Below are 24273 nucleotides of genomic sequence, written 5' to 3' on the forward strand. Positions count from 1 at the left end.
TGAGCCTGAAACCCTGAAAGCCTAAATATCTTCCTCGGTCAGGGAGGACTTCCTTGTTGGCTGAATGGTTGATGTTTACTAGTCACACAGGTAAGAAACATGGCTGTGGTTTTTATTCAGGAAGGCTGTGATCACACCTGCAGTTACTGTTTTCTTTTGGTCTGAACCAAAGTTGAAAACTTGTCTTTGTTGTATTTTTGTATTTGGTTCATTTAGGTTCACACTGACCAATTACAAGCCAACAGGGGGTTGGAAACAAAAGACACATGACTCACAAGTAGCTTGTTTATTGGACAGAGTTTTGGTCACTTGTCGTGAAGTTTCCAGTTAACAGAATCTAGTTTGAACTCTGACCTCTCTCCTTTTAGAATCACATGGGAAAGATCACAGCTAACAACGTTCTCTGTTCTAAAGAGGAACTTTTACTCTGAGGACATTTTAAATCAGACACTTTTTACTTTTACTTCAGTAGATTTTTACACAAGTACTTTTACTGTAAAATATCAGCAGCGTAACAGTATTTCTACCCGAGTGGCTTCAGGGTGTTTGTCGTGTCTCCAGATGTCGGCCGGCAGGATGAACCAGGACGAGGTTCTGTCGAAGCTGAAGAAAGATGTCCGCTCCCTGCTCATCTCCTCTAAGCTGGGCCTGGACCCCGACCAGCTGAGGCGGGACTACAGGAGCATGCTGGGACACCCCCTGCCCCTGAAGCCCCTGGGCTTCCGGAGCGTCCTGGACATGGTGAAGGAGATGCCGGACGTGGTGTCGCTCAGCTGCCTGGCGGACGGCAGCCTGCTGCTGAAGGGTACAGACGCACATTTACATTTAGCTGATGCTGATGAGTCCAGACGCAATGAATCTTCTCTCTGTTTAACGGTGGAGACGACGCCTGCTGTGCGTCTCTGTGCATCAATTCAGGAAAATGTTGATGTTAAACAGAATTTTAATTTAAGTATAGTTGCATTATTCATTTCATTACATCTATGTTTTAGGCCTTTAGTTGGCTTTAGCTTTGTAGAGCAACTTGGAATTAGTGCAACAGTAGAATTAGTTAATATTCTAAACTACCAACATGCCAAGTAACCAACAGCAAGGAGGTCAAAGGTCAGAGGTCAAGGCACCCAGGCAATAGAGAGGCGAAGTCTGACCTTAGTTTGCAGGCTGTAAAGTTAGCATTGCCATCATTTGATGTTTAGTCCACAATCGCTGTGGAAAATATGAATGGGATTTGCAAGAAACACCAAAAATGAAGTGTGTGCTGCACAGAGGCACACAGCAGTGCGGCGCCGTGCTTCTTTAAATGCATCTGAACACACTAACTTAGCAGATAATAGCAGCATTTACATGGAGCCTTTTATTTCACTAATAATCAGAATAAAGCCAAATCAGAATAAAAATGGCTGATGTAACCTCAATCAGAATAAACTGGCCTGTTCTGAATTAAATTTCATTCTGTTTCAGAGCGGCAGTATAAAGCTTTTATAATCCGTTTGATGGATAAAATTGTAAACAGAGAATTTGAATCATTGCAGGGTGCAAAACAGAACTGTATCTTGTTTGGAACGGGATACTGCTCTCACTGTACACTCTACATGCAACATGTAACTCTATGGCACACGTATGTTCAGTCTGGTAGAAACACGGCCCGGTCTGGTGCTGACACTTTTTTGTTAGAAATATTTTGAGAAGTGGCAGCTGGCTAAAGCTCATCCAGCACTCGCCTTCTCCTGTTTAATAATAGTTGGAGTCTTAAGTTCTGATGAAACTGCTTCATCAGAAAGAACAGCAGTGAAATATAACGTAAGCCCATGTTAGAGTGCTAGATTCTGTATTTTGAGGATATCAGGAACTTTTATTCTGATTACACACTGTGGAGCATGTGAACACACACCTTATGCGATTTTATTTAGCGCTCTTATAAACACTTATGTGGGAATGTTCAATCAAAATGATTTCATTCAGAGTGAAGAAGTATGGCTCGTAACCGCAGCTGGTGACAGACAGGATGTGGGGAGGTGGGAACTCCCTGATGCAGACAGGCTCGGCTTCCTCCACCTGAACCTGTTCTCCTCTCTCCTCCTCTCTCCTCCTCTCTCCACCTCTCTCCTCCTCTGTCCTCTCTCCTCCTCTCTCCTCCTCTCTCCTCGCTCCTCCTCTCTCCTCTCCTCCTCTCTCCTGCTCGCTCCTCCTCTCTGCTCGCTCCTCCTCTCTCCTCCTCCTCCTCTCTCCTCTCTCCTCCTCTCTCCTCCTCCTCTCTCCTTGCTCCTCCTCCCTCCTCTCTCCTCCTCTCTCCTCTCTCCTCCTCTGTCCTCTCTCCTCCTCTCTCCTCCTCTCTCCTCGCTCCTCCTCTCTCCTCTCTCCTCCTCACTCCTCCTCTCTCCTCTCTCCTGCTCGCTCCTCCTCTCTGCTCGCTCCTCCTCTCTCCTCTCTCCTCTCTCCTCCTCTCTCCTCCTCCTCTCTCCTCTCTCCTCTCTCCTCCCTCTCTCCTCCTCCCTCCTCTCTCCTCCTCTCTCCTCTCTCCTCCTCTCTCTCCTCTCCTCTCTCCTCCTCCCTCCTCTCTCCTCTCTCCTCCTCTCTCCTCTCTCTTCCCTCCTCTCTCCTCTCTCCTCCTCTCTCCTCCTCCTCTCTCCTCTCCTCCTCCTCTCTCCTCTCTCCTCCTCTCTCCTGCTCTCTTCCTCCTCTCTCCTCTCTCCTCTCCTCCTCTCTCCTCTTCCCTCCTCTCTCCTCCTCTCCTCTCTCCTCCTCTCCTCTCTCCTCTCACTCCTCCTCTCTCCTCTCTCCTCCTCTCTACTACTCTCTCCTCCTCTCTCCTCTCTCCTGCTCTCTCCTCCTCTCTCCTCTCTCCTCTCCTCCTCTCTCCTCTTCCCTCTCTTCCCTCCTCTCTCCTCCTCTCCTCTCTCCTCCTCTCTCCTCTTCCCTCCTCTTCCCTCCTCTCTCCTCCTCTCCTCTCTCCTCCTCTCTCCTCTTCCCTCCTCTCTCCTCCTCTCCTCTCTCCTCCTCTCCTCTCTCCTCTCACTCCTCCTCTCTCCTCTCTCCTCCTCTCTCCTACTCTCTCCTCCTCTCTCCTCTCTCCTGCTCTCTCCTCTCTCCTCCTCTCTCCTCTCTCCTCTCCTCCTCTCTCCTCTTCCCTCCTCTTCCCTCCTCTCTCCTCCTCTCTCCTCCTCTCTCCTCCTCTCCTCTCTCCTCCTCCCTCCTCTCTCCTCCTCTCTCCTCGCTCCTCCTCTCTCCTCTCTCCTCCTCACTCCTCCTCTCTCCTCTCTCCTGCTCGCTCCTCCTCTCTGCTCGCTCCTCCTCTCTCCTCCTCTCTCCTCTCTCCTCCTCTCTCCTCCTCCTCTCTCCTCTCTCCTCTCTCCTCCTCTCTCCTCCTCCCTCCTCTCTCCTCCTCTCTCCTCTCTCCTCCTCTCTCCTCTCTCCTCCTCTCTCTCCTCTCCTCTCTCCTCTCTCCTCTCTCCTCCTCTCTCCTCTCTCCTCCTCTCTCTTCCCTCCTCTCTCCTCCTCTCTCCTCCTCCTCTCTCCTCTCCTCCTCCTCTCTCCTCTCTCCTCCTCTCTCCTGCTCTCTCCTCTCCTCCTCTCTCCTCCTCTCTCCTCCTCTCCTCCTCTATCCTCCTCCTCCTCTCTCCTCTCTCCTCTCCTCACTCCTCCTCTCTCCTCTCTCCTCCTCTCTCCTCTCTCCTCCTCTCTCCTGCTCTCTCCTCCTCTCTCCTCCTCCCTCCTCTCTCCTCCTCTCTCCTCTCTCCTCCTCTGTCCTCTCTCCTCCTCCCTCCTCTCTCCTCCTCTCTCCTCGCTCCTCCTCACTCCTCCTCTCTCCTCTCCTCTCTCCTCCTCTCTCCTCGCTCCTCCTCTCTCCTCTCTCCTCCTCTGTCCTCTCTCCTCCTCCCTCCTCTCTCCTCCTCTCTCCTCGCTCCTCCTCACTCTCCTCTCTCCTCTCCTCTCTCCTCCTCTCTCCTCTCTCCTCCTCTCTCCTGCTCTCTCCTCCTCTCTCTCCTCTCTCCTCTCCTCCTCTCTCCTCTTCCCTCCTCTCTCCTCCTCTCTCCTCTCTCCTCTCTCCTCCTCCCTCCTCTCTCCTCCTCTCTCCTCTCTCCTCCTCTGTCCTCTCTCCTCCTCCCTCCTCTCTCCTCCTCTCTGCTCGCTCCTCCTCTCTCCTCTCTCCTCCTCTCTCCTCTCTCCTCTCTCCTCCTCTCTCCTCCTCCCTCCTCTCTCCTCCTCTCTCTCCTCTCCTCTCTCCTCTCTCCTCCTCCCTCCTCTCTCCTCTCCTCCTCTCTCCTCTCTCCTCCTCTCTCCTCCTCTCTCTTCCCTCCTCTCTCCTCTCTCCTCCTCTCTCCTCTCCTCCTCCTCCCTCCTCTCTCCTCCTCTCTCTTCCCTCCTCTCCTCCTCTCTCCTCCTCTCTCCTCCTCCTCTCTCCTCTCCTCCTCCTCCCTCCTCTCTCCTGCCTCTCTCCTCCTCTCTCCTCTCCTCTCTCCTCTTCCCTCCTCTCTCCTCCTCTCCTCTCTCCTCTCTCCTCCTCTCCTCTCTCCTCTCCTCACTCCTCTCTCCTCCTCTCTCCTCCTCCTCTCTCCTCTCCTCCTCCTCCCTCCTCTCTCCTGCTCTCTCCTCCTCTCTCCTCTCTCCTCCTCTCCTCTCTCCTCCTCTCCTCTCTCCTCTCTCCTCTCCTCACTCCTCCTCTCTCCTCTCTCCTCCTCTCTCCTCCTCTCTCTCCCTCCTCTCTCCTCTCTCCTCCTCTCTCCTCCTCCTCTCTCCTCTCTCCTCCTCTCTCCTCTCTCCTCTTCCCTCCTCTCTCCTCCTCTCTCCTCCTCTCCTCTCTCCTCTCTCCTCCTCTCTCCTCCTCCTCTCTCCTCTCTCCTCCTCTCTCCTCTCTCCTCCTCTCTCTTCCCTCCTCTCTCCTCTCTCCTCCTCTCTCCTCCTCCTCTCTCCTCTCTCCTCTTCCCTCCTCTCTCCTCCCTCTCCTCTCTCCTCTCTCCTCCTCTCCTCTCTCCTCTCTCCTCTCCTCACTCCTCTCTCCTCTCTCCTCCTCTCTCCTCCTCCTCTCTCCTCTCCTCCTCCTCCCTCCTCTCTCCTGCTCTCTCCTCCTCTCTCCTCTCTCCTCTCCTCCTCTCTCCTCTTCCCTCCTCTCTCCTCCTCTCCTCTCTCCTCCTCTCCTCTCTCCTCTCTCCTCTCCTCACTCCTCCTCTCTCCTCTCTCCTCTCCTCTCTCCTCCTCTCTCCTCCTCCTCTCTCCTCCTCCTCTCTCCTCTCTCCTCCTCTCTCCTCTTCCCTCCTCTCTCCTCCTCTCTCCTCCCCTCCTCTCTCCTCTCTCCTCTCTCCTCCTCTCTCCTCCTCCTCTCTCCTCCTCCTCTCTCCTCTCTCCTCCTCTCTCCTCTCTCCTCTTCCCTCCTCTCTCCTCTCTCCTCCCTCCCTCCTCTCTCCTCTCTCCTCCTCTCTCCTCCTCTCTCTTCCCTCCTCTCTCCTCTCTCCTCCTCCTCTCTCCTCTCCTCCTCCTCTCTCCTCTCTCCTCCTCTCTCCTGCTCTCTCCTCCTCTCTCCTCTCTCCCTCTCCTCTCCTCCTCTCTCCTCTTCCCTCCTCTCTCCTCCTCTCCTCTCTCCTCCTCTCCTCTCTCCTCTCACTCCTCCTCTCTCCTCTCTCCTCCTCTCTCCTCCTCTCTCCTCTCTCCTCCTCTCTCCTGCTCTCTCCTCCTCTCTCCTCTCTCCTCTCCTCCTCTCTCCTCTTCCCTCCTCTCTCCTCCTCTCTCCTCCTCTCCTCTCTCCTCCTCTCTCCTCTCTCCTCCTCTGTCCTCTCTCCTCCTCCCTCCTCTCTCCTCCTCTCTCCTCGCTCCTCCTCTCTCCTCCTCACTCCTCCTCTCTCCTCTCTCCTGCTCGCTCCTCCTCTCTGCTCGCTCCTCCTCTCTCCTCCTCTCTCCTCTCTCCTCCTCCTCTCTCCTCCTCCTCTCTCCTCTCTCCTCCTCTCTCCTCTTCCCTCCTCTCTCCTCCTCTCTCCTCCCCTCCTCTCTCCTCTCTCCTCTCTCCTCCTCTCTCCTCCTCCTCTCTCCTCCTCCTCTCTCCTCTCTCCTCCTCTCTCCTCTCTCCTCTTCCCTCCTCTCTCCTCTCTCCTCCTCCCTCCTCTCTCCTCTCTCCTCCTCTCTCCTCCTCTCTCTTCCCTCCTCTCTCCTCTCTCCTCCTCCTCTCTCCTCTCCTCCTCCTCTCTCCTCTCTCCTCCTCTCTCCTGCTCTCTCCTCCTCTCTCCTCTCTCCTCTCTCCTCTCCTCCTCTCTCCTCTTCCCTCCTCTCTCCTCCTCTCCTCTCTCCTCCTCTCCTCTCTCCTCTCACTCCTCCTCTCTCCTCTCTCCTCCTCTCTCCTCCTCTCTCCTCTCTCCTCCTCTCTCCTGCTCTCTCCTCCTCTCTCCTCTCTCCTCTCCTCCTCTCTCCTCTTCCCTCCTCTCTCCTCCTCTCTCCTCCTCTCCTCTCTCCTCCTCTCTCCTCTCTCCTCCTCTCTCCTCTCTCTTCCTCTCTCCTCGCTCCTCCTCTCTCCTCCTCACTCCTCCTCTCTCCTCTCTCCTGCTCGCTCCTCCTCTCTGCTCGCTCCTCCTCTCTCCTCCTCTCTCCTCTCTCCTCCTCCTCTCTCCTCTCTCCTCTCTCCTCCTCTCTCCTCCTCCCTCCTCTCTCTTCCTCTCTCCTCGCTCCTCTCTCCTCCTCACTCCTCCTCTCTCCTCTCTCCTGCTCGCTCCTCCTCTCTGCTCGCTCCTCCTCTCTCCTCCTCTCTCCTCTCTCCTCCTCCTCTCTCCTCTCTCCTCTCTCCTCCTCTCTCCTCCTCCCTCCTCTCTCCTCCTCTCTCCTCTCCTCCTCCTCCCTCCTCTCTCCTGCTCTCTCCTCCTCTCTCCTCTCCTCTCTCCTCTTCCCTCCTCTCTCCTCCTCTCCTCTCTCCTCTCTCCTCTCTCCTCCTCCCTCCTCTCTCCTCTCTCCTCCTCTCTCCTGCTCTCTCCTCCTCTCTCCTCTCCTCCTCTCTCCTCCTCTCTCCTCTCTCCTCCTCTCCTCTCTCCTCTCTCCTCTCCTCACTCCTCCTCTCTCCTCTCTCCTCCTCTCTCCTGCTCTCTCCTCCTCTCTCCTCTCTCCTCTCCTCCTCTCTCCTCTTCCCTCCTCTCTCCTCCTCTCTCCTCCTCTCCTCTCTCCTCTCTCCTCCTCCCTCCTCTCTCCTCCTCTCTCCTCTCTCCTCCTCTGTCCTCTCTCCTCCTCCCTCCTCTCTCCTCCTCTCTCCTCGCTCCTCCTCTCTCCTCTCTCCTCCTCACTCCTCCTCTCTCCTCTCTCCTGCTCGCTCCTCCTCTCTGCTCGCTCCTCCTCTCTCCTCCTCTCTCCTCTCTCCTCCTCCTCGCTCCTCCTCTCTCCTCCTCTCTCCTCTCTCCTCCTCCTCTCTCCTCTCTCCTCTCTCCTCTCTCCTCCTCTCTCCTCCTCCCTCCTCTCTCCTCCTTTCTCCTCTCTCCTCCTCTCTCTCCTCTCCTCTCTCCTCTCTCCTCCTCCCTCCTCTCTCCTCCTCTCTCCTCTCTCCTCCTCTCTCCTCCTCTCTCTTCCCTCCTCTCTCCTCTCTCCTCCTCCTCTCTCCTCCTCTCTCCTCTCCTCTCTCCTCTTCCCTCCTCTCTCCTCCTCTCCTCTCTCCTCTCTCCTCCTCTCCTCTCTCCTCTCTCCTCTCCTCACTCCTCTCTCCTCCTCTCCTCTCTCCTCCTCTCTCCTCCTCCTCTCTCCTCTCCTCCTCCTCCCTCCTCTCTCCTGCTCTCTCCTCCTCTCTCCTCTCTCCTCTTCCCTCCTCTCTCCTCCTCTCCTCTCTCCTCTCTCCTCTCCTCACTCCTCCTCTCTCCTCTCTCCTCCTCTCTCCTCCTCTCTCTTCCCTCCTCTCTCCTCTCTCCTCCTCTCTCCTCCTCCTCTCTCCTCCTCCTCTCTCCTCTCTCCTCCTCTCTCCTCTCTCCTCTCCTCCTCTCTCCTCTTCCCTCCTCTCTCCTCCTCTCTCCTCCTCTCCTCTCTCCTCTCCTCACTCCTCCTCTCTCCTCCTCTCTCCTCCTCTCTCCTCCTCTCCTCTCTCCTCTCCTCACTCCTCCTCTCTCCTCTCTCCTCCTCACTCCTCCTCTCTCCTCTCTCCTGCTCGCTCCTCCTCTCTGCTCGCTCCTCCTCTCTCCTCCTCTCTCCTCTCTCCTCCTCCTCTCTCCTCTCTCCTCTCTCCTCCTCTCTCCTCCTCCCTCCTCTCTCCTCCTTTCTCCTCTCTCCTCCTCTCTCTCCTCTCCTCTCTCCTCTCTCCTCCTCCCTCCTCTCTCCTCTCTCCTCCTCTCTCCTCTCTCCTCCTCTCTCCTCCTCTCTCTTCCCTCCTCTCTCCTCTCTCCTCCTCTCTCCTCCTCCTCTCTCCTCCTCTCTCCTCTCCTCTCTCCTCTTCCCTCCTCTCTCCTCCTCTCCTCTCTCCTCTCTCCTCCTCTCCTCTCTCCTCTCTCCTCTCCTCACTCCTCTCTCCTCCTCTCCTCTCTCCTCCTCTCTCCTCCTCCTCTCTCCTCTCCTCCTCCTCCCTCCTCTCTCCTGCTCTCTCCTCCTCTCTCCTCTCTCCTCTTCCCTCCTCTCTCCTCCTCTCCTCTCTCCTCTCTCCTCTCCTCACTCCTCCTCTCTCCTCTCTCCTCCTCTCTCCTCCTCTCTCTTCCCTCCTCTCTCCTCTCTCCTCCTCTCTCCTCCTCCTCTCTCCTCCTCCTCTCTCCTCTCTCCTCCTCTCTCCTCTCTCCTCTCCTCCTCTCTCCTCTTCCCTCCTCTCTCCTCCTCTCCTCTCTCCTCTCTCCTCTCCTCACTCCTCCTCTCTCCTCCTCTCTCCTGCTCTCTCCTCCTCTCTCCTCTCCTCCTCTCTCCTCTTCCCTCCTCTCCTCTCTCCTCTCCTCACTCCTCCTCTCTCCTACTCTCTCCTCTCTCCTCCTCTCTCCTCTCTCCTCGCTCCTCTCTCCTCCTCTCTCCTACTCTCTCCTCCTCCCTCCTCTCTCCTACTCTCTCCTCCTCTCTCCTCTCCTCCTCTCTCCTCCTCTCTCCTCTCTCCTCCTCTCTCCTCCTCCCTCCTCTCTCCTCCTCTCTCCTCTCTCCTCCTCTCTCCTCCTCTCTCCTCCTCTCTCCTCCTCTCTTTCCTCTCTCCTCCTCTCTCCTCCTCTTTCCTCTCTCCTCTCTCCTCCTCTCTCCTCTCTCCTCCTCTCTCTTTCCTCTCTCCTCCTCTCTCCTCCTCTCTCTCCTCTCTCCTCCTCTGTCCTCTCCTCCTCTCGCCTCTCTTCTCCTCTCTCCTCCTCTCTCCTCTCTCCTCTCCTCCTCTCTCCTCTTCCCTCCTCTCTCCTCCTCTCCTCTCTCCTCTCTCCTCTCCTCACTCCTCCTCTCTCCTCCTCTCTCCTGCTCTCTCCTCCTCTCTCCTCTCCTCCTCTCTCCTCTTCCCTCCTCTCCTCTCTCCTCTCCTCACTCCTCCTCTCTCCTACTCTCTCCTCTCTCCTCCTCTCTCCTCTCTCCTCGCTCCTCTCTCCTCCTCTCTCCTACTCTCTCCTCCTCCCTCCTCTCTCCTACTCTCTCCTCCTCTCTCCTCTCCTCCTCTCTCCTCCTCTCTCCTCTCTCCTCCTCTCTCCTCCTCCCTCCTCTCTCCTCCTCTCTCCTCTCTCCTCCTCTCTCCTCCTCTCTCCTCCTCTCTCCTCCTCTCTTTCCTCTCTCCTCCTCTCTCCTCCTCTTTCCTCTCTCCTCTCTCCTCCTCTCTCCTCTCTCCTCCTCTCTCTTTCCTCTCTCCTCCTCTCTCCTCCTCTCTCTCCTCTCTCCTCCTCTGTCCTCTCCTCCTCTCGCCTCTCTTCTCCTCTCTCCTCCTCTCTCCTCGCTGCAGCCGTCAGTGACGAGTCGACCCGCTGCATCGAGGAGCTGGTGGCCCGGCAGCGCAAGTCCAAGAATGAGAAAAAGAAGGGAGGAGTCAGCTTCTTCTCCCCCCGTTACACCCACTTCTCCCCCGCTGCGGTGCTCCCCAGACGGGGCCCCGCCCCGCCGGCGCTCCCCGCCCAGCTGAGGGCCCAGCTCCGCATCCTGCTGTCCCAGGTAGGAACTGTCGAGCGTCTGAAAGCATCTTTCCCTCTAACAAGATAAAAAAAATCACACCCTGTTATCATTTGGATATTGTGTTTGTCATGGACAGGAGTTTCCTGATTTTCCTAGGCCACATTTATCACAATTCATAGTGCAATTGCAATATTGAACAAAAAAAAAAAGCAGAAAGAAAACCACGTAGCCCTCGTACTGCGACCCGGCGGTTGTTTGGCTCCTGCAGGGCGGGCTCAGGCTGTCGGAGCTGGAGGCCGCCTTCCTGCGCTGCTTCGGCCGGCCGCTGCGCATCCAGAGCTACGGCTTCTACTCCGTCGGGGAGATGCTGGAGGCGGCGGCGGACCTGGTGCGGGTGCAGCAGAGCAGACTGGGCTCCATCCTGATGCTGAGGGAGCAGATGGCCGCCGCGCCGCCGGTCCGACCGCCCGCTCCCAGGAGGACCGGACCTGTGAAGCCAGAACCAACCGGAACCTCGCCGCCCTCCAGAGGGCCGGGGGGCGCCATATCACCAACGGCGACAAAATACCCAGGTGGGTTGTTACAGAGACGGGCTTGTGACACAGGTCAAAGGTCATGCAATTATTCAGCCACTCTTAAAAAAGCCAGGCCTTGACCCTTTGCTTCCCATTAACTATAGACCTATATCCAAACTTTCTTTCATTTGCAAAGTCTTGGAGAAAGTAGTCTGTAAGCAACTCCTACATGTCCTGGACAACAATGATATCTTTGATAAGTTCCAGTCTGGTTTTCGTCAGAGGCACAGTACTGAAACTGCTCTTCTCAGGGTTTCAAATGATATCCTAATGCGTGCTGATGCTGGGGAGTGTTCTGTTCTGTTGCTGCTTGACCTAAGTGCCGCTTTTGACACTATTGACCGCTCTATTCTCCTTAGTAGGCTTCAGCAATAGGTTGGTATAACTGGGACTGCCCTTGACTGGTTTGCCTCCTATCTGTCAGATAGGAGTTTCTCTGTGGCTATTGATGATTATGTCTCCTCATCTGCTCTGTTGACTTGTGGTGTGCCCCAGGGTTCAATCCTTGGTCCTATTCTTTTCTCCCTGTACATGCTTCCCCTTGGTTTCTTAATTAGTCGTTTTAAGTGTATTTCTTATCATTGTTATGCGGACGATACACAGCTGTACTTCTCATTCAAATCAAATGACCTTAGTCAGCTCTCTACCTTGCAAGACAGCTTAACAGCTATCAAGGACTGGATGTCACACAACTTCCTCCAGCTTAACCCTGACGAAACAGAAGTCCTTATTATAGGCCCTGAGAGCATTTCTGATAAAATACAGCAGTGTGTTGGTCCTATAGCAGCAAATGTTAAGCAAGCCTCAGAAAACCTAGGAGTCTACTTTGACCAACATTTGCATGTAAAGAAAGTGGTCCAATCTTGTTTCTTTCAACTAAGAAACATTGCCAAAATCAAATCTGTATTATCGTTTCAAGATCTGGAAAAAATCATTCATGTTTTTGTCTCCTCCCGTCTTGATTATTGTAATTCTCTGTTCACCACCCTGAGTCGCTCCTCTGTGTCTCGGCTCCAGGTGGTCCAAAATGCGGCCGCCAGACTTTTAACCAATACACGCCGTAGGTCACACATTACACCAGTGTTGGCCACTCTACATCGGTTACCCATCGACTGCAGAATTGATTTTAAAATTCTCTTAATCACCTATAAAGCACTACATGGGCTGGCCCCACTTTATATATCAGAATTATTGTGTCCCTTGGCCACAGTGAGATCACTGAGATCTCTCAGGTCTTCTGACCAAGGCCTTCTAGCTGGCACAGTCACGTCACGTGAAAACCCGCCATCTTTCACGATTGTTTTCGCAAGGTAGAAAAGCATTTGTTTAATGAGATCAGTACAGCGATTTGGGATTTTGATAGTCGTATAATGTGCTCTGACCATAAACAAGGCACTAAACACCCAGCTTGCTCAGTGGAGCTGCAGAGTGTCCACCAGTAGCAGACTGGTGTTACTGGGCAGCTCCCAGTGTGAATGTGTGGAACTGGATGTGAAGCTGGAGCATTTTATAGGTGGATTATGCTGATTAGGATTATCATTACATCTCTTACTGTGGTCATGGTGTGTTGTGTCATGTAAACTCTAGTCGAGGTATTGTTTTTAATATTCATAAATTCAAGATTTGGATAGTGAAAGTTTAAAAACAATTCTCTGTTAATATAGTGGCTGCCAGCATCTGCTACATGGTGTTCCCTCCTGGTGTAGAGTCGTTTAATCTTTTTGCACCTTCTCTTGATGGTTTTACTCCAACTCTAGTCCCTGTGAACCAGAGTCCTCCAACACCCCCCGTTACCCAGAATCCCTTGGGCCCTGTCCATGAGAGGTCAGCTGCCGTCGGCGGGTCGGAGGTTTCTGTGAAGAACCAGGAAGCAGAACCGGATCCCTGCCAGGAAGGACAGCTGTTCCAGAAATCTGTCCTCAAGGTTTGTTCACATTTCAGACAGGGAGGCTGTGTGTATGAACAAGGTGCTCGATACAAAACATGAGAACATGAAACAGAAAACTGATACCGGCGCACAACCTGAAGGCAAACTGTCAGAATCTGTTTTTGTTTGTCATCTGGTATCAAACCAAAGAGTCTCCAGATGAGACGATGATCCGCTGTCAGCAACGGAAACGTTTTCAGGGTTTTCCTCTCTAACGTCGGGCCGATCCGTTCTTCTCCACAGATTCTCTCTGTCAGGTTTCTCTGATGCCTCATCTGAACTTTAGTTTTGGTCACATGGTGCACATTGCACATTTAAAGATTGGTCAGGAGTGAAGGAAGCGCTTGATAAACCACACCGGGACTTTCAGTGGATTAACATTTTTTTTTTACAAACATTCCAATATCGCATTGAATCACGTGATTATTAATCGAAGAAACATAAAATCACGAAATACGATATCTGTGATCTATTGTGCAGTCGTACCACCGTGTCTCATCCCTGCTGTTTCTGCTTCAATCTTATTGGTTGTTCAGCTGGAGGAGGAGCTTCGCCAGCGGATCCTGGAGAACGGAGTCGCCGGTACCATCAGTCCGGAGCTGAAGGCCAAGCTGCGACAGGTCAGTTTGAAGATGACTCGTAAGTAGTGATGGGGCGATATGTCTTATCTGCTGATACAATTCGATAAGCGATCTGAGGTTCAGGATTCAATACAACCAGGAATACGATGTGATCAATAAAAGTTCAGTGACAACAAAGTCTGACTGTGCAGAATTCAGTTTATTTCTGAGACACAAATCTTTCTAGCGATGCCATTGGCTGCTAGAATGTAAACAACAATTTGAAAATGTCATTACAAAGTGACAATAATATAATTTGGATGGAGAGCTTGTGAAACTGTGATGGTCAAGAGTCTCATTTGTGATTACTACAGCAGACTAAAATGACTAAATGACTAAAACGATTAATCAATTATCATAGTTATTATCGCTTAATTTTCTGTCCATCGATTAATCGACTAATCGTGTCAGCACTGTTGAATACATGATGCATGTTGTAATGAAACCCGTCGCACCTGCGTGACTCTGCAGGTGGTCGGTCAGAGCAGCGGAGGATTATCGGTTCACGATCTGCCAGCTGAGTACAAGGTAAGAAAGTCCTGAGCTGCTCCTGTACGCTGAAACTGAAGTTAATACCACATGAGATTGTTTTGCACATTACTGATGCGGTTGGGATTTGAGACCTGGTTCCACTGAGGAACCGGTTCGAGTGTTTTCAGAACCGACCCAATCGAATTCATCAATTTCTGTTATATATATCTCAGTTTTTTCCTGCCTGTGTGTTTTTTTAATCTAATAGAACAGAACGCACACATTCACATTGTGGCGAATAAAAAGAAGCAGATGATTTAGATAAACAGGTTTGACAGTTCCAGATGCACCGATACAATAAAAGCTGGCTTTTTAATAGTTTTTACTTGCCTGTTCATTTTCAATATTTCATTTCAAAATGTCTAATATTGTTATATTTTGCAAAAATTACCAGATGTGATTACTACTGTAAACTAATAGGAATTAGTTGGTCCTCTCTCTGGCTGGAGGTGGGTCAGTCAGTGGAATCAGCTGCTGTCGTGATTGGCTGAAGTGAAACCGTTCACGGTCACGATTGAAAACCGCTGATATCCGTTTCATCCGAAGCGCCTCACGGTATCATAAGCGTCTCCGGGTTGAGCGCGGGCGGTGCTGCCGGTGGGAATCGAACCTGTGAACCTGTGGTGTTTTGTGCCGAGCAGAGGCTGCTGGGAGAGGAGCTGCCGCTGCTGCAGAGCGGCTTCGTCAGCGTCACCGAGCTGGTGGGCGCCATGAGCGACTCCTTCCACCTGCAGCCTGCAGGGGGCGCAGACACCCACCACTGGATCGTCACAGACATACAGGACAGCAGCCACATGCAGTCAGGTGTGTGTGTGTGTGTGTGTGTGTGTGTGTGTGTGTGTGTGTTTTGACTCCACAGGTGGAAAGCGGCAGGTTTAGTTGGTGGTTTACTCTCTGGACAAAAATAGTGTCCATTAGTCTTGTTTTTCCTTCAAGTCCAGATGGTGCAGGTGAAAAAAAACAAAAAACGGTTTACAAATGTGAAAATGTTTCACTTCTTTTATGAAATGACACAAATATATTTCGGAAGGCCATTTGCACTGTTTGCTAGTCTTTTCTTTTTGGCATTACTGCAGTTGTATTGGCTGATTGTACAAATAATGCAGTCAGTCCTTCAGCCAATCGGTTATTAAATATTTTGAGAAGCCCAAAGTGATGGAAAATCCAATATGGTGTTCATTAATGGTTATTAATAAGTAGGGCTGAACAATTAAATCGAAATTTTATCGAAATCGCAATATGGCCTACTGCAATTTTCAAATCGCAGGAGGCGCAATATTTGTTAAAGGTGAAATGTGTGTCGAAATACCATTTTAAATGAAATATTGTGGTGCTGCAGAGATGTCCTGGCCTACACATCATATTCTACAGACTTAAGAAAACATCTTTGTTTGGTACAGATCCCCGCAAAAATCACACCATAATCATTTTAATGCGTTTTTCAATGAAAATGAGAATAATGATGTAAAAATTCCCTCTAATATCGCAAATGATATCGCAATTGCAATATCAGTCAAAATAATCGCAATTAGATATTTTTTCAAAATCGTTCAGCCCTATTAATAAGTGAAGATAACTGGATATGTGAAGCAAATTTCATGTCAGTCGGACTTGCAGTGTAAGAGATGCGATTACATTTTGACCTGTGACTGTAGCGCCCCCCTTTGGCCAATCAGTGCAGGAACACAGTGGTGAGATGCATCATTTCCCCAGGTTTTGTCCAGTCAGTGGTTTTCTGAGATATCATGTGACAGGCGAACCGATCCGTAGTCTTTCTAACGTTTCCTGATGCCAGACCTGCAGTCCTGACTGGTTAGAGAACCTGTTTTTCTTTATTTTGCACATCCAGGCGAGAATGAGAGTTTCAGTGAGGATTTGACGCAGCCGTTTAGGAGCTACTACTTCAGCTGTGGAGACTCTGCCTGGGAGGGGAAAGTGGAGGCAGACGGCACCGAACCAGAGGACCAGAACCTGAACCTGAACCTGAACCAGGACCAGGACCAGGAGCCGGAGCCGGAGATGAATAACAACACCAAGACCCTCCAGCAGGTTAAACACCACCACATTCACGTTTTTATTTAACCAGGCCGGTCCCATCAGCCACCCTGCCCCCCCCAGACAACCAAAAGCCTTTCCACAGGGGGGCGGTACCGGTCGGTTAAGCCCAAAACGGCCCGTCCAGAGAGCCCTCACCCCCCCCCCCCCATCACCCTCCTCACCCTCCACAGTCTCTGGACATTTACCTTTACCAAGATATTTTTACCTCCTGTCAGTCTCCAGGCTTCATATGCAGCTGTGGAAAGTCTGTAAAAATATGGGAAAATAATTAGCTAATTTCCAGGTCTTGAAAAGACGGGAACTGCACAGAAAGAATACAGTAAATGTGTTCAAAATGAGTCTTGTCCAGTCCAAACTCACACATGACCACACAGTTTATAAGCTTTTAGATCCCCACTGTCATTTCACATTCAGCACATAGTCAAGGCATAAAAATATCCATTATTTTTGCTTTTATTTTCATTGAGAATCCATTGTGAGCAATGAGGAGCGTTATTGGAGCATCACATGATTTGAGTCAAGTAATATTGGTGCAGTGTTAAATTCAGCTACCATTAATGCCATAATATCAGCAAGTCCTGTTTAAAGTGTTGATAATTATCTACATTTGAACTTAAATAGCTCAGATTATTTCTGTCATGGTATTGTAAACCCTGGCATTTACCCTTTTCTGTGTATTTAGCTGATATTAAAACTGTGATATTAGCATACCCTGTTTAAAATGTTGAGAATTGGCTACATTAGCAAATTAGAAATCCTGTATTATGATATTAGTTGTAGTGTAGAATAATGTTCAGCTACAGTGATATGGCCTAGTCAACAGTCACACTGAGCAGCCACTATCAGCAGCCTTCATATTAAACACAACACCTTCACATACAGTCAAAAAAGTAAGGGGAAAAATAGATAATCTTGAATTTTAATATTTGTGCCGCTCCCCGTCTGTCTCTCCCCCGGCTCTCTCTGCGTGTCGGCCTGCAGATGTCGGAGATGTATCCGTCCATCCGGGTGTACCGCAGGCCGGCGGTGCCGCTGGACGCCCTGCGGGGTCGGCGCCTCAGACCGCCGACGCGCCGCGCCCCCCGGCGGCTGGAGCCGGTGCTGGTGGAGCAGGCGGAGTCGCCCGGACATTTCTACATCCGCTTCAGCGAGAGCGAGGAGGCCCGAGCCATGGAGGACATGATGATCGAGATGAGGTGGAGGACATGTTGACAGGAGATGTTTTAATGTGATGTTGAACTCTGGTAGAGTCTTGGGTCGTGTCTCTTCCTCCATGATAAAACCCCAAAATCAGTGATTCTGTGATCTGTTGCTCCGGTTTTTTTCTCTCTCCATTCACTGCCATCGTCTGGAGGAACAGTCTGAAAATCACTTCTAGCACATAAAGGAACGCCGACAAAGCAGATTCTGATTATATATATATTAAAAAACTAGTCCTGCTGCTGAATTATTTTTAAGTGAATCTCTTTCTTTATGTTTATTAAACTTTCACTTTGAACAAGTGGAACACTGAAATCCAAGCCAAATCAAGTCTGAGGAAACTTATGCCGACGAACCAAGAAAATGATGTTTATCAATAATTGTAAATGGGCGAAAAAAGGTGGGAGACGCGACTTTGACAAAGCAGATTCTGCCAATTTATAAAAAATTAGTCTCACTTTTTTTTGCCTATTTACAATACTTACAATACTGCCATAGTTCAACATCACTTTAACACTTTCTATAACTACCATGTCCATAGTGCCTTATAATGTCTTATGAACACACATCATGCTTAGTGATGTATTGTATTAGCACTCATAAACATTATAGATATAACTTATAATGAATTAATGATAAATAAGTACAAATGTCTTATGAATGTTATCTATCAGAGGCTGTCAGACAACATTTTCATCTCAGTGGGAGAACGTCAGATAAGAGATTCATAAGACACGTGCGCTTATAATTCATTGTAAGTTACAAACAACAAGAAAAAAAGAAACGCCACATGAAAAAGCATCCTCTTCTTTGGCCGAATGGATCGGTTCTCACATGGCGAACACTGCGGGTATTTGCATAAAGTTAACTGAACTTCAACTTGTGCCCCGCCCCTTTCCCCTTATCCCATCACCCTGTACAAGACGAATGCTCACGTCCAATAAAAAGTGAGTGGAGGTGAAATGGTCGCGTTGTGGATCTCATACGAATACGAAAACTTTATTGTCCATGATGTTGAAATTTGTCTTTGGCTTCACCACGAGTGACAAGACAATCAATACAGACCTTGTAAACAACATAGACAATAAAAACTGTAAAAAAAAAAAACAGTTAGAGAATACAGTGCAGGTGAGGCTTTAGCTATCCCACCTCAACAAAATGGAGGGGGTGGATATGTGTTGATTTTGGTTATAAATCTTTACTGCACTCGGGACAGATGACTTTTTTCCCTCCTGCCCTCCCGCAGGCGCTGCTACACCTGTCCCGAGGTGTCGGAGCGTTACCGCCTGCCGGAGCGCTTCGTCCGGCGGGGGCAGGTCTGCTGCGTGTCGCCCAAAGGCATGTGGTTCTACCGGGTGGTGGTCCACCGGGTGCTCGGCCCCGCCCGGGTGGAGGTGTACTACGTCGACTTCGGAGACCTGACCGTGGTGCCGAGGGCCGGACTCATGTTCCTCAAGTAAGGGGTCAGACAGGTAGACAGAAACATCCACAAGGTTATTTGACTGTCTAAACTTTGGGTGTATACAGGACTTAAGACACTCTGATATGATGGATATGATGCAGTTTGATTGATTATATATTTATTGCAGAATTGATGAATATTACACTGGTTATCTATAGGAAGACCTGAACCTGAAATGATTGAGACATTTTGATCAGATTTCACACGTTTCAACTATGCATGAAAGTTTTATTATTACCATTGTTATAATTATTATTACTATACATATTATCATTGTTCTGGGGTTGGTTAGAGAGTTTTAAACCCTAAATACATTTTCAGGAATAAAATTATTGGGCAAACACTGAATATTTGTAATTTTTTGTTCCTCACTTTGTAGCTTTGTTTTGAAAAGTGCTCTATAACTTACTTTATTATTATTATTATAATGTAAACAGCACCCAACCCATTTAAAGAAAGGGAAAGGTGTGTGTGTGTGTGTGTGTGTGTGTGTGTGGTTTGTTCTGCTCTCTACAGTCCACGTCTCTCCTGGTTCCAGGTCCTGTTACTCGGTTCTTCCAGCACAAGCGGTTCCTTCGTCGCTCGCTGGGATCAAACCCGCCGCTGTAAGTCTGACGGTGTTTCAGATCGGTTTGTTCACACCTGAGTCCCACTTCCTTGTTGTGGCCCTAAACCCATGTCCTGCTCCGTCCTGCATCAGAACCACAGACCGCTCTTATCGTCTCTCATCCAACTTGTTGCCGGTCCATTCCTTGTAGCTTTCTGAGGCTTTAAAGACCTTGATTGACCTTGAGCCAAAGTGGAGCAGTAGTTATGCAAGCATGCAGTTAAAGTGCAGACTTGAGGGTTTTTTCATAAAACTCACCATCAGTGTTAACATGTATTTTCTTCTTTGTAAACAATCTTCTCAGTACCCGATGACTTTTGAGGTCTTGAACACGGGTCATCAAATTCAAGACATTTTAAGACTTTTTCAGGACGTGCAGACAGCTTGAATTTGTTGATAAAAGCTTTGGGATTCAACACAGTCATATTTTCCCCCCATGATCTGAAAGAGGATTTGTCACTAGTCGCTTTTGAGAAATAAAGTTGTTTCCTCTCACCCAGTTTTGTTATGAGCGCCCTCTGCTGGTTGGACGGCCGCACTGTGCCAAAAGTAAAATGATTCAAAGTGATGTCTTTCCTCCAGTTTGTTTTTCAGTTCCTTGTTTCTGTTACTTAGCGACAGACTCTGCAGTATAAATTCAATAAGAAGGGATGACTGAAAACCTCCAGTCATCCCAACGCTCCACCAGGCTTCCTCTGTTTTATCTTTGTTGTGTCGTCTCTGTGTTCGCCGCTAGTTTTTACAAAACAAACGTAGGAACGCCTCTGATTGGCTGAACGGACGCTGACGAATCCGTCCGTCCAGAAAAAGTTCAGCTGGTCAAAACGGACAGAAATCTGACAGGCGGAGCGTCGTCAGTCCAGTCCAGTGAAAATGAATTGAAATGAACGTACAGGGATCATCGTGACCGCCGCCTCAGAGTGTTGTTGTTGTTGTTGTTGTTGTTGTTGTTCCTCTCTGCAGGACAGCTGGAGCAGCGAGGCGACGGCTTGCTTCCAGCAGCTGTGCGGCGAGCGCTGCCTGGTCGGCGCTCTGGACGGATACAGCGGAGACGTGCTGCAGCTCTTCCTGTGTGACACGCACACCGCCGCCGACGTCTACGTGCACGCCGTCCTGCTCAGCCGGGGCCACGCCGCCGCCTGCAGCCCCGCCGCCAGCGCAGGGGTCAGCACGCACACACACACACACACAGATACACACACACACACACAGATACATACACACACATTAGACGTGGGAGATAATACAAGTTTAGATTTTAATCTGAAACCAAGTAATTCAAAAATCACAGATATTGATACCGATACTTTTCATCATTATCTCATATTATTAAAAATCATTTTATTTATATAGCACTTTTCTAAGTACTCAAAGAAGCTTTACATAGTAAACAAGTTATACAAAAAAACACATGAATGATAATATCAATAAGACAGTGAATAAAACCTTTTTAAATATGAAGAAATTATAGCAAATGAAACAATCTAGGGAGAAGGACAAGAAAATTAAAAACCCATGGGGCCGAATGAGAAGTAGAGATTAAAAGCTTTTAAAAGTAGTTTTAAAAGGTATGTTTTAAGTAATTAGGCTAAATCTTGAAAGCTCTGCACTAAAACCAAATGATTTCCTAAATATCGATATATTAATCACACTAAAATATAAATACAGGGCAGATTTTAACAGTAAAAAAATATCAGTAGCTCAGTCTTGGAGGAATTTTATGAGTTGGCAATGTAAATGATAAAATAATGTGTTGATCAAAAAAAGGAATTGAAGCTTTTAGAGTATTGATAGTTTTGGTGCAGTATCGGTTGTGTAAAGGAAACGTCAGGATGGCAGTATTGATACCTTCAGGATGGATCAGATATTTATATTATATTGTTTCTGTTTCCTGACCTCAGCTGTGTGAGCAGTTCAGCCCGGTGACGCTCTACCTGGGGGAGGGGCTGTTCCACCTGGAGGAGGAGGAGGAGGAGGGGGAGGAAGAGGCCACGCCCCCCACCAAGCCGCCTGTCACACCTCCACAAACCCCTCTCTCAGCCACACTGCAGGTGCACACACACACACACACATGCACACACACACACACGGCCCTACTGTCTAAATATTCTTGTAGGTTGCAGTACAGCTGGAGAAAATACAAGTCAGGATTGAGTTACATGGATGTTTGGCTGTTGTCTCTCTCTTTCTCTCTCTCTCTCTCTCTTTCTCTTTCTCTCTCTCTCTCTCCCTCTCTCTCCCTCCAGTCTTTTACTGTAGCTGTGACCGGGGCTTTTATTCTCTCTCTCTCTCTCTCTGTTTCTCTCCCTCTCTCTCCCCCTCTCTCTCTCTCCCTCCAGTCTTATACTGTAGCTATGACCGGGGCTTTTATTCTCTCTCTCTCTGTTTCTCTCTCTCTCTCTGTTTCTCTCTCTCTCTGTTTCTCTCTCTCTCTCTCTCTGTTTCTCTCTCTCTCTCTCTCTCTCTCTCTCTGTCTCTCTCTCTCTCTCTCTCTCTCTCTCTCTCTCTCTCTCTCTCTCTCTCTCTCTCTCTCTCTCTCTCTCTCTCTCTCTCTCCCTCCAGTCTTTTACTGTAGCTGTGACCGGGGCTTTTATTCTCTCTCTCTCTCTCTCTCTCTCTCAGTTTTTCTCTCTCTCTCGCTGTTTCTCTCTCTCTCACTGTTTCTCTCTCTCTCTCTCTCTCTCTCTCTCTCTGTTTTTCTCTCTCTCTCGCTGTTTCTCTCTCTCACTGTTTCTCTCTCTCTCTCTCTCTCTGTCTCTCTCTCTCTCTCTCCCTCCAGTCTTTTACTGTAGCTATGACCGGGGCTTTTATTCTCTCTCTCTCTCTCTCTCTGTTTCTCTCTTTCTCTCTCTCTCTCTCTCTGTTGTCTCTCTCTCTCTCTGTTTCTCTCTCTCTCTCTGTTTCTCTCTCACTGTTTCTCTCTCTCTCCTCTCTCTCTCTGTCTCTCTCTCTCTCTCTCTCTCTCTCTCTCTCCCTCCAGTCTTTTACTGTAGCTATGACCGGGGCTTTTATTCTCTCTCTCTCTCTCTGTTTCTCTCTTTCTCTCTCTCTCTCTGTTTCTCTCTCTCTCTCTCTCTCTCTCTCTCTCTCTCTCTCTCTTCTCTCTCTCTCTCTCCCCCTCTCTCTCTCCCTCCAGTCTTTTACTGTAGCTGTGACTGGGGCTTTTATTCTGCGCTGTCCATAGCTCTTATCTCACCAGCCATACTGTCAGTGCTGCAGCGCCTCGCACCCCGACACACACACACACACACACACACACACACACACACACACACACACACACACACACACACACACACACACATCATCTTCTTGCAGAGTTACAGTGGGAGGGGAGTAGGTTTAGTGTTTCTGAGCGTATCGTCACCCTGTTGGAAGGTCACATCTGTTCACACTGCGGCGCTCCGGGCCGGGCGCTCGGTAAACGACACCGCAGCCTCACAGCGGCCGGCGGCGCTCGCCTCCCTCGCCGCCATTTTCCTCCACTTCACAGACGTCGGTTGTCTCTTCCCCTTCGCCTTTATTTGCTTTTCCACATTTTAGAATAATAGTAAAGACATCAAAACTATGAAATAACACAAATGGAATTATGCAGCGGCCAAAAAAAGTGTTAAAGGATAAGGCCGGTGTTTTTTAATGCATTGCTTACTGTCAACAAATCCTATGAAAATAACAAAATCAACAATGCGTTTGCTCTACTCCCGTTACTTTCTGACTTCCCACGTTCCGTTTTTAGCCATCAACCCAGAAGTCATTGGCTCCAATTGTAAGCTAAAAACCTTTAAATACAGCCTCCAAAGACATAGTTTACATTATAAAAATCGCTAACTGTTACCATGAAAAGTCAGACTGTTGTAGTTATTACCAAATCAAATTCAAATGGGAACAAATTCTTCATTACGCCGGGGACTATTTTCTGTGCTACGGAACTACTTTCCCGAGATGGAAAACGTGTTTACGGTCGGCTTATTAAGTCGTTTGAGGAAAAAGTCGTCCGGCCCGGTGCATCGTGATGATGAAATATGCTGCAGAGCAGCAGCATGGCTCTGTGACGGGTTTTAATAGTTTTTAATACAATGCAGTTCTATGGCTGCTGGGACATGAGGCTGCACTGGGCACCGCTACATGGACCAGACTTGTTGGCAAAACAAATTCATTGCTGATTTTGTTATTTTCATAGGATTTGTTGATGGTAAGAAATGCATTAAAAAACACCAGCCGTATCCTTTAAACAAATCAAAACTATCTTATATTTTAGATTCTTTGCCTTGATGGAAAGTCAAAGGCTTTGGAAAGAAATTCATACATAGGATCAACTTTACTATTTATATTTGTCTAAGAAACTCATTTCAAGCATTTGAGCAGAAGCCTTTAGATCAGAATGCTTTAAGAGAATAAAACACAGAAGATTCAGTCAGGAGGGTTAACAGTCTCTACTACAGTGTCTCTAAATGAACCACTGCAGAGTGGACAAGATCTGGGTTTCTCTCTCGCTCTCTCTCTCTCTCTCTCCCTCTCTCCCCCCCTCCCTCTCTCCCTCCAGTCTTTTACTGTAGCTGTGACCGGGGCTTTTATTCTGCGCTGTCCATAGCTCTTATCTCACCAGCCATACTGTCAGTGCTGCTTTTTTCATTGTATTTGTGTTTTTATGGTTGGTTTGTATCCTGAGGACGCCTCCTGGTACACGATGATGTCACCACTAAAGATTTTCTGTTTTCCAGGAAGTAAAAGTAATGATATTTTGATAGAAATGTACAAGAAAATATTGTTTTTGGCATTTTTTGGCATAAATTGTCAAGTAGGTGTGGGGTACGGCAGTTAGAATGATTTCATGATTTCAGTCATTTTTCATTTCAGTGTGACTTTAAAAGTGCATGAGATGAATTAAATAAAGACCGTTGCTCAGTGTGATTGGCTGTTGGAATATGAATGTGGAGGAACCAGGAAGTGTGTTGGTGTGTGTTCAGGAGGAGGAGCCGCCCGGCCTGGAGTTCATCGCCGGCGAGTTCGACTCCGTCACACAGGTACGACCCAACACTGAGGAAACCCTGTTTCACACTCTGCTCTGCACTTCTCAGTCACATTACCCGATTAAATACAGGAGAAATGAAAAATATGAATGCTGGTGATTAGGGCTGCAACTAACTATTAGTTTCATTATCGATTAAACTAATCATTTAGTCTTTAAAATGTAAGAAATAATAACAAATGTCCAGCTCAAGTCACCAGAGCCCAAAGTGATTCTTCAGATTTCTGCCTCAGTCTGTCTGACCAGCAGCAGAAAAAAACTAAGTATT

The 24273-nt window shown here is 49.2% G+C and overlaps 1 protein-coding gene across 1 annotated transcript; it reads left to right on the plus strand.

Moving 5' to 3' along the window:
* Positions 1 to 546: 546 nt before the first annotated feature.
* Positions 547 to 21241, plus strand: tdrd5 (tudor domain containing 5). Its single transcript, XM_078285613.1, has 14 exons — positions 547 to 805; positions 9830 to 10035; positions 10265 to 10568; positions 12329 to 12495; positions 13035 to 13118; positions 13590 to 13646; positions 14291 to 14453; positions 15499 to 15584; positions 16689 to 16903; positions 18154 to 18363; positions 18908 to 18974; positions 19940 to 20140; positions 20878 to 21027; positions 21236 to 21241. Exons 1-14 carry the CDS (start codon positions 562 to 564, stop codon positions 21239 to 21241), a joined length of 2160 nt encoding a protein of 719 aa, XP_078141739.1. The 5' UTR covers positions 547 to 561.
* Positions 21242 to 24273: the final 3032 nt, after the last annotated feature.

Source organism: Centroberyx gerrardi, chromosome 9 (assembly GCF_048128805.1).
Source record: "Centroberyx gerrardi isolate f3 chromosome 9, fCenGer3.hap1.cur.20231027, whole genome shotgun sequence".
Lineage (NCBI taxonomy): Eukaryota > Metazoa > Chordata > Actinopteri > Beryciformes > Berycidae > Centroberyx > Centroberyx gerrardi.

Excerpts from the sequence above, each read along its gene's own strand:
- tdrd5 (XM_078285613.1), top strand. The coding sequence starts at position 562 with ATGTCGGCCGGCAGGATGAACCAGGACGAGGTTCTGTCGAAGCTGAAG. Across the intron at positions 18,364-18,907 it reads GCCGGACTCATGTTCCTCAA|GTCCTGTTACTCGGTTCTTC; the intron begins GTAAGGGGTCAG and ends TCCTGGTTCCAG. Across the intron at positions 18,975-19,939 it reads CTGGGATCAAACCCGCCGCT|GACAGCTGGAGCAGCGAGGC; the intron begins GTAAGTCTGACG and ends TCCTCTCTGCAG.